This window comes from Rhea pennata, chromosome 22 (assembly GCF_028389875.1).
Source record: "Rhea pennata isolate bPtePen1 chromosome 22, bPtePen1.pri, whole genome shotgun sequence".
Taxonomy (NCBI): domain Eukaryota; kingdom Metazoa; phylum Chordata; class Aves; order Rheiformes; family Rheidae; genus Rhea; species Rhea pennata.
This window is the reverse complement of record NC_084684.1, coordinates 2,195,579-2,207,622: the sequence shown is the minus strand read 5'-3', so window position 1 is coordinate 2,207,622 and position 12,044 is coordinate 2,195,579. Positions and strand designations below refer to the sequence as shown.

Sequence of the window (12,044 nt, the reverse complement as noted above, 5' to 3'; positions counted from 1 at the left end):
AATTTTACCTGAATGGGAGAGCACAGGGGAGGAGAAAACATAAAAATTACCTTGGGCAAAGAAATGAAGATGTTTTTTGCAAAGACTTACTGATGAAACTGAGCACAGCTGGCAAAAAAGCAGGACTGGCAAAACACAATTTCAAAAAAAAAAAAAAAAAAATCCTGACTTGGATTCTCTTCCCTGCATGTCATGAGTTTGAGAATCTGTGGTTTCTTTTATTTGCCTTCTACTTTTTAAACCTTTCAAAATTGGGGGTTTCTTCAAGCTTTTTGTTCCAGAACTGAGGGTAAGAAGCTGGTTTGAGTGAAAGTGGAGATGATCAGCTGATTGCATTGGTCTTGGATTTGATTGCTCCAAGAACAACACCACATACCGCAGACCTCATGGAAATATCTCTAAGCTGGCACTGCTGTTGCAGCTTGGTTGTTCTGTTGTGGCTTTTGTTGGGAGAAGGGTACTTTTCTGCATCAGCAACTGAGTTATTGTCCCACGGATGATTCCTCCGTGGTGACCTAGGTTTCAAAAGAAGCTGCAACTCCCAGGAGTACAGTACTGGGTTTTGAGCTGCTCCCTAACCAGCTTGCTTGTTAGGCAGGTCGTTACAGACTGCTGCTAACACGTTGTCATGTTCACAACGCTCCAGTTAAATGGCCAACACTTCTGTCTCTCTAGCTGAGGTTTCTATTATTTACAAATCAGTGCGGGGCCTGTCGACCCCTGGCAGCCTCCCCTTGCTCAGCAACTCGGTTTGTCTCGGCTCTCGGAGCAGAAACGCGGAGACCGGTGAAGAGCCGCTCTGCAATTGCCGGTTGGTACGCAGGAGACGGTGCAGCCTGCTCTCAGGGGCACAGCGTGTCCTTTGCTGCTTGTGCATTGCTGCCGGCACCAAAGATGTAGGGAGCCAAGCTCTGCTCTTTTACCCGCTGGTGCAAGTCCCCGCTGCCCCCCTAAAAACTGGATGTAGAAATCAGCTCTGCAGTCGGATTACCGTTAATTATAGTTAATGATGTGCAGTTCATCTAATTCTCTGCTGTATAGTTAATGGGAGGGCGCAGTGCCTGCTCTCCCTTGTCTCATTAAGCATGTGTGACTTCTGCTGGTTTCTGCTGCTGCTCAGTCCTAGGCGCTTTGCGGGAAGGGAGAGCACAGGCCCGCTCCCAGGTTTTCCCAGCAGCTTTTCCAAGCTGAGTAGGTCTTGGCTTATTCACGTGATCCCTTCCTGAAGCTACAAAGGGAGCATCTGTTTTAGATTAGTAGCCTTAAGGCAAAGAGTTGACTAATATTTTGCCAGCAAGGTTTCTGCTCCCTCTGTTCGTACCTACAGTTATGTTTCAGTTAACTCCAATCCAAAAATCTTTGGGGGCAGCAACCCCCTGTGGTGTTTTAGCCGTAACAAATGCGTCCTTTGTAATCTCACAAAGGATGGTCTCATGCTCCGCATGCTTCAGAGCACTCCTACGTGGCCCGTAGGCCACAGTCCTCCACTGGCCTCTGGGCGAATGGCCTAATACATTTGAGAATACTGTGCTTCTGAAGCCTCCCTTGGGTTAAGAGTTTTGCAGCAATTTGGGCTGCTTTCCTCCAACGACATTAGCTTTCCTTGAGAGAGGAACACTGTGCTATCGTCTTTATTTTTTCTTTTAATTAGATGAATCAAATGAAGAGAAAAGAGAAGAGGAAGAGGAGTTAAATTTTAATGAAGACATTGTTTGCCCACATGGTAAGTCTCTGGGGGCTGGAACTGAATATGCGTGTTGTTGCCCGCTGCTCAGGACATAAACCTTGTAGCTCTCTTCTGCTGAACTTAAGACCAGCACAAGTAATTACGTAAGCGTGCTCATTTGCTTCTTGAAACTTTACCTTTGAGCTTTTATTTATAAGCCTGCTGTTATATTGCGGTCCAAATTTTGCAAGGCAGCAAAAAGAGCATAAATGTAGATGGTGACTGCCACAGATAAGCTTGGATGCTGTAAGGCCTGTAGGCAGTAGTAAGGCTGCTTCTCTTCCTCCCATTGACGGAGTACCGTGATGGAGTAAGGGGAGCGCAGAAGGTTTGTAGCCACTTGAAAACTGAAAGCATTAGGAGATTGTGGAAAAAAGAAAAACGATACGAGACCGTCAATGTTGGTGATGGAGTATCAATTTATTCTCCCAGTATAAAAGAAAAAGCAGAACTCTGAAAACAGAAGCACTTGCCGACAACTTTATAAACACTGACTTATCTGTGAGCAGCCAGGGCTCCTGAGGGTATCGATTTACCAAGCTGCTGTGCTTCGGTGTCCATTTACATAAGGTTTTGACCTGCTGTTAATTGTTTTGTTAAGGGACAGTTTGTTAGCGACATCCTTGGCTACCTTGTTGTTCAGCTCTCGCTTTTTAGCTCGTCCGTCGCTCCCAGACATGTTCGTGTTCTCGTAGACCGGTGCCTCCTATTTGGAGGCATCGATTTCCCCAGGTGGGTCTGCCTGGGATGCTCGAGCGCGTTCCCAGCGTAGCCAGTTACTAGGAAGAAAGAAGCGTGCAGTAGATTAGCAGCACGCCTCCTGTCATTAAAGCTAGTAGAGGAGGTACAATAGCGGCTTGATAAAGCCCCGTTTTAAAGCTGAGCGCGTTGTCGTGATGCCGGCTGCTTTTCCTGGAGGTTTTGTATCATAACTCCCAGTGCCACAGGGCCTCTGCTGCTAAATAAAACCACAGGGCACAGTGGCGAAACATCTAATGTAGCCAGCCAGACCAGCATAAAAATAGGCCAATAGGCCCCTGAAAACATTAAGCTGGTAAATTGCTGGTTGATCTGTTACTTTGGATCATATCAGAATAAATTATACTAGATAGGGAGGCCACCGGGAGGTCAGATTTCACCATCCTGAGTTAACGTCCAATTGCTCTTGGAAAACAACCTTTTCGCCTTTATGCATTTAAAATTTTCCTGTGGAGTGTATCAGCAAATCCACGGTTTCGATAATACAGCCCTACTTTTGCTGTGGAGGAAGTTACTGCCTTAATGGTGCTTTCTGGAAAACCTAGTGCTTTATCTGTCAGGTCTGGCTTGCGTCCAGAACTACCATCCGGGCGTTCCCTCGTGAAGTCCTTTTGCATCTTTGCTGCGATTTTTTTTTTTTTTGGTCTGACTTTGCCAAATAATTTTTTCCTGAGTGCCAAGTTAAAGCGCCTTTGATGTCCGTGCCCAAAACTTGTCCCCGGCGAGCGAAGGCGGGAGGGGGCGGAGGGACGGCAGTTAGGGTCATCTTCTTCCAGATGGCAACGCGCTTCTTCTCCGCGCATTTCTGATCTGATTTTTCCACCTCTTCCACTCGACAGCTTATTAGTCTGTTTTCGGTAATCGTGCGGTGTCAAGGCGCTCACTCGTACGAGCTCATTTTCCTGTCCTCCTTGGCTCTGGAAAGCAGCCTGGCCCTGCCTCCTCGTATGGTAAAGCTGGGCCACTTGGTCACGTTTGCTGGAGAGCAAGTGGCTAAGTGCTGTTTCGAAGCGAGAGGGGAGCGTTGCTATTTTTTCCCTCGGGGCCTGGCGGAAGTCCAGACGTGGCTGGAACGAGCCAAGCCGACGGGTCCGTGGGGCTGAGGAGGTGCTTGAACGTTAAAGAGCTACCGGAGGGTGGGGAGGAAGGGCTCCTTTTAGCAAAGTCTTCTGTCTTCCGCCTCCCTGAGCTCTTCGGGCTGTAGAAATGCAGCGCAGATTATAAAGTGCCTTGTGCTTTGCTGGACTCTGCTCTCAGCGCTAAGTTTGCAGGGTCCTCGTTTTGCCGCCCTCCTTGCTGGTTAAAATCCACTTTAAAGCTTGAGCATTCCCACACCGTATCCGGATGCGTTTTGCTTTTCGACGTCGTGAGGTCCTGGGTGCTTTAAAACGCCCGTTTCCCTCGGCGTTTTTGCCGCTGCGACGCACCGGGCACGGCTGCGCCCCGGCTCCGCAGCGCCGGCCGCGGAGGGAGGTGGGTCCTGCTTTCCCCTCGGCGGTCGTAAGCTCGTTCGATCCGCGGGCCGTCGAGGTCTTGTGGTTTTCCGAGCCTTGTTTGTCCGCCGCGGAGCGCGTTGCGTCTCGGACATGTGGTGTCCAAATGTGCGAGCGTAATCGTTCTGGTATCGCCGTCACTAAAACGAGAGGCACAAATGCCTTGCGCTAAGCCGTTCTTTCAGCAGCTCTCTTGCTTTTCCTGTGTATATCGAGCTGCTGGAGCACCGGCTGCCTGGATAAATAATCTGCCAGGACTTTGAACGGTCTGGGTGATAGCTGGTAAATCTTGCGTAGTGTTTTTACACCCCGGTTACTTGCTCCCAGCTGTGCGCAGGCAAGCGCTTAACTCCTGCGAGTGCCCTTCATCTATCTGCCTGTTTCTCCCCTCCTTGCGATGGGTGTTATTGAAAGGAGAGGCTGCAGTTAATCGTGAACCTGGACTATCTGAACGTCCCGAGGAGCTTCCCGTGCTGAACAGCCGCAGCTGTGGCATTCAAACGCAACAAAACTTTGGGCAGAATGGGGCTAGGATGTGAGGGGGAGAAGGTCCTGGCCAGGTTTTTAGGTGCTTGAATAGGAGGAATCAAGCAAACTAGGACACGGCAATGGTAATTGTGTTGGTTAAGGGTGCAGAATGCACTTGGCTGCCAGTTCGTGGGGCGTACGATCGGTCTGCAGCCTGGAAAACGGAGCTCCAAAAAGCTAAGATGAGAAAACAGTAGTCCTGTGTCCTCTCTGGCTTGTCTTGCTTTTCCGTGTGCCGCTGTTGTTGCCTTTCCTTGGTTTGTATTTGGATCAGCTGCTTGGGTTCACGGGCTTCTAAATTTAAAGGACATTTATGGCAAATTAAAATCATATTTTTTCCTGTCTAAACAAGGAAATGATAAAGAAGTCGAAGGTGACTTTCTGTATTAGTTGTGCTCTTTTTGCTGACACGGTCTTGGCTGAGAAGTGCGTGACTATCTTCCCCCACGTTTATACCCTGTAATCTCTTAAATCTAGTTAGTGCTGCAAAACGTTGCCGAGCACGTCAAGAGCAAAGCCTTCTCTGGGCTCTCTCTGCAGGTGACCTGTGCATATCGGAAAACGAAAGGAGGGTGGTTTCGAAAGAAGCCTGGAAGAAACTCAAGCAATATTTTCCAAAGGCCCCTGAATTCCCAAGTAACAAAGAGTGCTGTTCCCAGTGCAAGGTATTGAAATACCAAATAACGTTACCCTTTTGTTGGCTGTAAATACCTGGTCATATTTCCGGGTTTACCTTTAATGCTACCCAGTTCAAAAAGTGTAGAAGAGAAAAGCAGTGTCACCTTTGAAGAACAGCTATGAACTGAAGCGAGAACTGCTGTGGTAACTAACTGTTTCATGCAGATTTTGGAGCGAGAAGGAGAGGAAAATGAAGCTCTGCATAAGATGATGGCTAGTGAGCAGAAGACATCTCTCCAGAACCTGTTTCATGACAAATGCAGGCCTTGCCTCGGCAGCTGGCCTCAGGTACGGGAATGAGGAAGGCAAGGGGATTAACGTGGGGCTTGGGGAAGGTTTTCTGTGCTCTTGGGACCGGCAGTTTGCCGTACTAGCACTAAATGCAATAGCTGACCAGACAAAGGTACTATGAACCTTAAGAGACCCTTGCTTGGGTGGTTCTGTAAGTGCATATCTCAGATGGAGAAAGAACTGTGGTTTGTTTTTTCTTACCTCCTACATCCGTGGCCCTCCAGGCCGTATTTTGTCATCTTACTGTATGTTCCCCTGTGCTGTGGACTTGCTCAGGTAGGAGCTGTCGTGCTCCACTGCTGCGCCCGCCCCCCGCGTGCGTGAAAGCCGCTTTTCACGAGCAGCATCCCTTGGAGCTGCATCCCCCCAGCTGCACAGAGCCAAGCTGTCCCGCCTGCCTGTTGCTTCCTACTCGCTCTCTCTGCCTAGCAACACAGCAGGCAGCGAGGGGCTGGGCATGCCCCGTGCAGCCTTTTGTTTGTAGATGGTTGGCGGGTAGATGGGTAATGTTTGAGCATTTTATTAGCTTTTATCCCTCTCTGAAGAAATTTTATTTTGCCTGCGAGATGCTCTGTCTGATGATCAGTCACTTGGTCTGACGGAGCCCGTGCTGGCGCCGGGAGGCCTCTGCCAGTGGAGCTTGCATCTGTGCTGTGCCGAGGTGTGATTTCCCCCGATCAGCTATGCTGGCAGAAGGCCCTATTGAAGATACATGAGAATTGCTCATGTGCCAATATAGCTGTTGCTGGACCGGAAGCAACTAGATAAGCAGAGACGTTATTTGTGCTCTGGTCGAATCCTCCCCTAGAAGTACCTAAGCAGTGCAGCTGTGCTAGTGGAGAGGGCTTTCCATCGCCCGTGCTGGCCAGGTAGGATATAATGCACGTGTACCTCTGGCTCCTCCAGTGTCCTCTTATTTCCTCAGCAGAACCGAGAGCTCGGGGGCAGCTGCCTTTTGCACCTGGAAGTGTTTTTAAGCCTCATTTCTATAGCTGCATTTTGCTTGTGGAGGGAGTTGTCCCTTTATCTTGGCCCCAAGTCTACAGGCAGAATCTCTCCCAAGTCTCAGGCACCAGCCCTCTTTGCATCTCCGTGACCTGAACTAGATGCTGAAGCCCTGAGAATAAGGAGGACAGGCACACGATCGATAGTCCTGTAGTAAGGGGATCTCCCCAGCACAAGCGCGTAGCTCTCCGGGACTTCTTAAGAGCTGCCAATGCACTGGGGCTTTGAGGTGGTTCGGAAGAAGTGGCACGAGCTGTTGGACGGGCTCCGCACCTTGGCTCCTGGATGTCTCACAGTGCTGATTAATGATTGACTCTGAGATCGTGCCAAGCTGCTTTGGCAGGTGCCTGCCTACGTCTGCGAGCAGCCTGCTGCTATCGGATCCTTTCTCAGAGTAACAAGCGGCTCCAGCAGTGAATAAATACTGAGGTCAACATGGGTCTATGCCTCTCAACCGGGAGCCCCAGGAGGGACTAAATGGAAAATGCTCCATGATAAGCCTCCAAAGGAGAGCTGTCAAGTCCTACCGGGCTTTTATCTGGGGTTGGGTCAAAAGCTGCTTGTTTGCTTCTGTGGTTGAAGCAAGTGAGGAAAAGCTGAAGCCCATCACCATGGGTCACCTCAGAACACGAGGGTCTCTCCAAGCAGCAAAACTATGTCCTCCACCCTGCTTATCAGGGCTCTGCTGGGAAATCCAAATAAGATTCAAGGATCTTCCTCTCAAAGTTTAAGTTTTTCTGGTCTGTATCAGAGGGTAAACATCCACATTTTTGAATCTGGTGTGCACTGTCACTATCAGGAGCTGCTTCTGGATTACGCCCAGTGAAGGAAACAAGGGCAGGGTAGGATGATCTTGCAGCATGCAGAAAAACGTCCACTTAGGCCCTGAGTACCGCGGGGGTAAGCTGGCCACAGGGACCTGGAGTGTCCAGTGACAGCAAATACAGGCAGTACCAGAAAGCCGTAGCTATTGTAAGGGAAGCGACTGCTTCCTGCTATGAATTGGCGGTAATTGGATCCAAAGCTAAATTAACTTTGTAATAAACACAAGATTAGTAACATAAGTGCTTGGTACTTGATCTCAAATTATTTTACTTGGCTTTTACAGTGTGCTTGGATGGAGTTGTCATGGTAAAAATGTTGGAGATCTCCAAGAGAAGGAGCGCCGCAGAAAAAGTCATCTCTTCTCTATTGTTGAGTTAGTTAAAATAAGATTTTTTATTATTATTTCTCTCCTCCAGGAGACAGATGAGCTGTATATTGTATCGCAGTTTTTTGTAGAAGAATGGAGGAAATTTGTCAGGTAACTGGCTTGAGAATTTCAATGCTCTTTATTCCTTTTGGGGGCTACAGATAACGATTTCAGTTTTGGATCACAGCATTTGCATGCACGGTGCGTAACAGTGCAAAATTAGTTAGCTGGGATTTGCCTTTGTCTTTCTGGAAACGAAGCTTATTTTGTAGTATTCGGACCCTGCGCCTGTATCAGTTGCAATACATTGTAAGAAAACTGAATTTCCTTGTTTACTCTGTCTTAACCAGATGGTCAGATTAGATAGTAACCTGATTAGTTTTTTCATCTGTCTGAAGCTATATTCTGGGCAAAGGTCAATCCTGTTTCTGCAGGCTGCCGGTGGTATGAGATGGAAATCTCCTCTAGAGGGGAGAGCAATTTTGCAAGGCGCGGGAACACAGAGCTGATTTCCTCGTCTGCAGTAGTTTAATATTCCCCTTTCGGAGCGCTTTCCGTGAACGTTCCTGTGTGGTTCCTTCTTTTCGGCTGCCTGCAGACTTGCGGCTTTCTTCGGTGCGAAAGAACCTGGCCAACCTTGCAAAGCCCTTAACGGTCCCTTTCCCTTGTCCTCCCCGAGCAGGAGGCCGACGCGCTGCAGCCCCGTGTCCTCGGTAGGAAACAGCGCTCTGCTCTGCCCCCACGGGGGCCTTATGTTCACCTACGCTTCCATGACCAAAGAAGACTCCAAACTGTGAGTTTCTTCTGTTCACGCGTCTGCCTTTGCCGGGTGCCTTCGCCTCGCGCAAGGCTCTGGGAATGCTCCAGGAGGCTTGCTGAGCTGCGGAAGCACGAGGCGCAAATGCCGTCCCTTGAACAACACTAACGCAGATGCTTCCTCAGGCCTGCCTTGGCGTAAATCTCCATGCCGGCTTTCTTCAGGCACTCTAGTGAGGCAAGACCTAAATTGTGGAAAGATGCTGGGTCAAGAAAAGAGAGCTTGCTTAAGCTTGGCTAGTTCCTAACAATAAATCGTCCGGCGTCTGACTGGGGTGCAGAAATTATCCTTAAGATTTGCTTTCTGTGAGACTTACCCTGCCAGCCCTGGATGCTGGGCTGGAGTTTATGCTCCACAGCATTGCTTCTGCAGCGATGCAGAACTAAAAGTAGCAGATCTTCCACTTGTGTACTCCTCGTTCCTCCCTCCGGGGCTTCGCTGTGCGCGCTGGCCATGACTGGAGCGTAGCAGCGTCCCTAATAGCAGGCTACTGTTTCTCTGTTGTCTTGGGTACACGGGTTTTCTCATACAGCTTGGGTTATGGGTCGTTTTCATTGCTTTTCTTTCATTAACAAACTAAAGAGAAAATGGGGGACTGTTCAGAAGAGCGACCCTGTTTGCGCCGAGCGCTCGAGGCCTGACTTTTCAATGGCATAAAGCACGTTCTTGTTTCTTTGCACAGTATAGCTCTAATATGGCCCAGTGAGTGGGAGAGGATTCAAAAACTGTTTGTTGTGGATCACGTCATCAAAATCATCAGGACGCAAGCTGCTGGGGCGGACCCCGAGAGCGCGCTTTACGACTCCGAGCCCAGTGAGTGCATCCTCTCTTCTCTGCTGCCAACAGCGCTATATTGTTTTGCTAATCTGTGCTGAATCCCACGGAAATGGCCCCTTTCGGATAAAGGCTGAGATCTAAGGGGGTGGAAGCCTAGCAGTCGCAGTAAACGCTTGAGTTTGGCGTATGCCCCTTGGTACGTGAGCTGCTCCAGGCTCGCACGAGAAGCGTTGGGCAGGTGCAGCCCTCGATTCAGCATCTCCAAGGAGCAGAGGCAATTAAACTTATTTTCCTTTGTGCCTCCCCAGAACTCTGTCCAGAATGCAGAGAAGGGCTGTTATGCCAACAGCAGCGGGACTTGCGTGAGTACACCCAAGCAACCATCTACATCCATAAAGTGGTGGATAATAAAAAGGTATGGATCGCTCCCGTGGCTGCTGCTGATCTTGGCTCCGTTTCGTGTAACGGAAACTGCGCCGATCGGTTAAGGAGCCAAACGGCTAAATAAAGAAATAGCTCCCCGAGCCCAGCGACGAGAAAGCTCACGCAGTCTGCCGCATCCCCGCGGGGTGGGACCTGCTGGTTATGGTGCCTTGGTGATCTGTGATCAGGGTGCTGTGCGCGGCTGCTTTTTATGGGCAGAAAGCACCAAACTCTGACGCTCTTCCAAGCTATTGCTTTGTTGGGCAAAAATAGCAAATACTAAAATCGGGCTGTAACTGCTCTGAAAGCTTGCTTTTTTCCAGGCTTCCTTCTGCCACATTGAATCCTTTTGGTGGTCTCTGTATAATGGATGTGCCCTGCTCGGAATATTTTAGGCAATGTTATAGCAGTTTCTGTTGTCTTAATTGTGTTATCAGGCTCTACCTGATCTCTATTTGTCACTTCCTTTCTTGGCTGCTAACACCACATTTATTCCTAGATAGAAATAAGTTCTTCAGCCTCCATGCTGACGAAGTAGCAATAACTTCAAGGTGGCTTTGAAGATGCCCTCTGAAGTTCTGAATTATGTTTCTGTTTCAGTGGTGTCTTAAGGGATCAATATAGTCTCTAGAATTTGCTTTCTAGGTATCTGAAAGTTTGTTACAATAAGCCTCAGTCCTCCTCATTGGGGCGATTTTATTCTTTGTGGAGGAAACCAAGGCTCGTGCAAGCTCAAATAAGATGCCAGGTGACAACAGGAGGCTCGAGGTCTCTGAACGCGGGTCAGCAATAGTTCATTGCACTAGGATTTTTGAAGGACGCAGCAGAGCAGATCCCCCCACCAGCCTCCAGGATGGGGCAGTAACCCTGCTCGGTTGCAGGTAGTTCTGATCTGAACTGATGTCTAAAAGATTTGAGAGTATTTGGCACGAACAGCTAGTTACTAGCGGGTCTCCTAAGCTTCCCCATCCTCTAGGGATTGGACTCGGCCACATGATAAGTTTGCAAAGCGCAGCATCTTCAGGCGAAGGGAAGAGCCAGAGCCTCGAGGTTTGCTGGGCGCTGGAGCCTGGGCGTAAGACGTAGGCTACGCAGCGCAGCACGTGTGGTCTGCGGTTGCTGGCCGCGGGCTTGCAGCCTGTCTTGAGGTTGAATCCCGAGGCCCGTGTCGGGAGATCGGCAGATCGATGTCGACTGGAAAAGTCGGGGAGCGTTTGCCGCTCCCTCGCCACTGTTCTCGCCTCCCGCGGCTCGGAGCGGGGGCCCGGGGCACCTCCTGTCTTTTTGAAGCGAAAAGAGGGAGGCCGAGGCGTCGTGAAGCAGCGGCAGGCGGGTGTCGAGGGCGCGTTCGCCGAAGGGCAGCGTCCTGGGAACCCGGAGGGTGCTGTGGGTTCCTGCTGCATGTTTGGGAGCTGTGATTGCATCTCGAATTGCAAATGCAACGATGGATAAGTGTGCTCTTAGTCTCCAGGAAGGAGAGTGCTCCTGTCCCCTGTGTCCTCTTGCGGATCCCAGCCAAAGCGTAGATATGTGCGTAAACCTAGCGCATCCATGCTTCCTGTGGTGTAACTTCTAAATAAAAAGGAAGCTTGAGTCTGTATATGTTTTTGTAAATTATTTAAATTTCATTTACTTACCAATGAACTTCAGACCCATAAATAACCGTGAGGAGTGCCTCTGTCCGTCTGCTACAGGCAGAGATAAATGTACAAATTACAGATAATATTCCTTTCTCTATGTTCTGGCTTTTGCAGTACATTTAGCTGAGCAGAGAAGCAGCCAGCTAATGGGAAAGAAATCAGTTCAGGCCCCTGGAGACTTTCCCTTTGCCTAGAGAGGAGGGGAAGTCCTGAGCCGCGGGAAGCAGGATGTCCTCGCAGTGAGAGTTTGATCTTTAGCCAGCACCTGCGATTCGACAGGGGAACTTGACAAGCTGCACGTGTTCCCCATAGCCGACTGCTCTCCCCCTGGGTTGAAGCAGTGGGAAGGGAAGTCTTTGCAGAGCGTGTGGAGTAGATTCCTGTGATTTTTTTTTTTTATTTATTTTTTATTATTTTTTTCCCCTGCCTTGTTTCGGTTCATTTGATCAAGGTGGCATCCCAGAAGTCTCTGAAAGCTGTTTGCCATGATGTGACAGTCTGGGTTTCTGCTGTCGGGTTAGTTACGGAGAATGATTTTTATAACTTCAGGTAATGAAGGACGCTGCTCCAGAGCTGAACGTGAGCAGCTCAGAAGCTGAAGAGGAAAGGGAGGAAAACAAACCAGAGGGGGAACAAGACCCAGATTTTAACCAGGTAGAGATCAAAAATACTGCAAGGTTCCTCATTTCTGCACTGTCCTCTGAGGTGCTGGAAA

The 12,044-nt window shown here is 49.4% G+C and overlaps 1 protein-coding gene across 4 annotated transcripts in view; it reads left to right on the top strand.

Annotated features, from left to right (window-relative positions):
* Positions 1 to 12,044, top strand: part of USP48 (ubiquitin specific peptidase 48) — a 34,342-nt gene that overhangs the window by 18,151 nt on the left and 4,147 nt on the right. For all 4 annotated transcript variants that reach the window (XR_009960547.1, XM_062593334.1, XM_062593333.1 and 1 more), the window contains exons 15-22: positions 1,652 to 1,723; positions 5,047 to 5,171; positions 5,350 to 5,472; positions 7,722 to 7,783; positions 8,355 to 8,465; positions 9,172 to 9,302; positions 9,575 to 9,681; positions 11,879 to 11,983. Coding sequence is in view for 3 of the 4 variants with exons in the window: in XM_062593334.1 (XP_062449318.1) it covers positions 1,652 to 1,723; positions 5,047 to 5,171; positions 5,350 to 5,472; positions 7,722 to 7,783; positions 8,355 to 8,465; positions 9,172 to 9,302; positions 9,575 to 9,681; positions 11,879 to 11,983 (836 nt within the window). In the remaining variant the exon portion in view is untranslated. The remainder of the gene's footprint in view (positions 1 to 1,651; positions 1,724 to 5,046; positions 5,172 to 5,349; positions 5,473 to 7,721; positions 7,784 to 8,354; positions 8,466 to 9,171; positions 9,303 to 9,574; positions 9,682 to 11,878; positions 11,984 to 12,044) is intronic.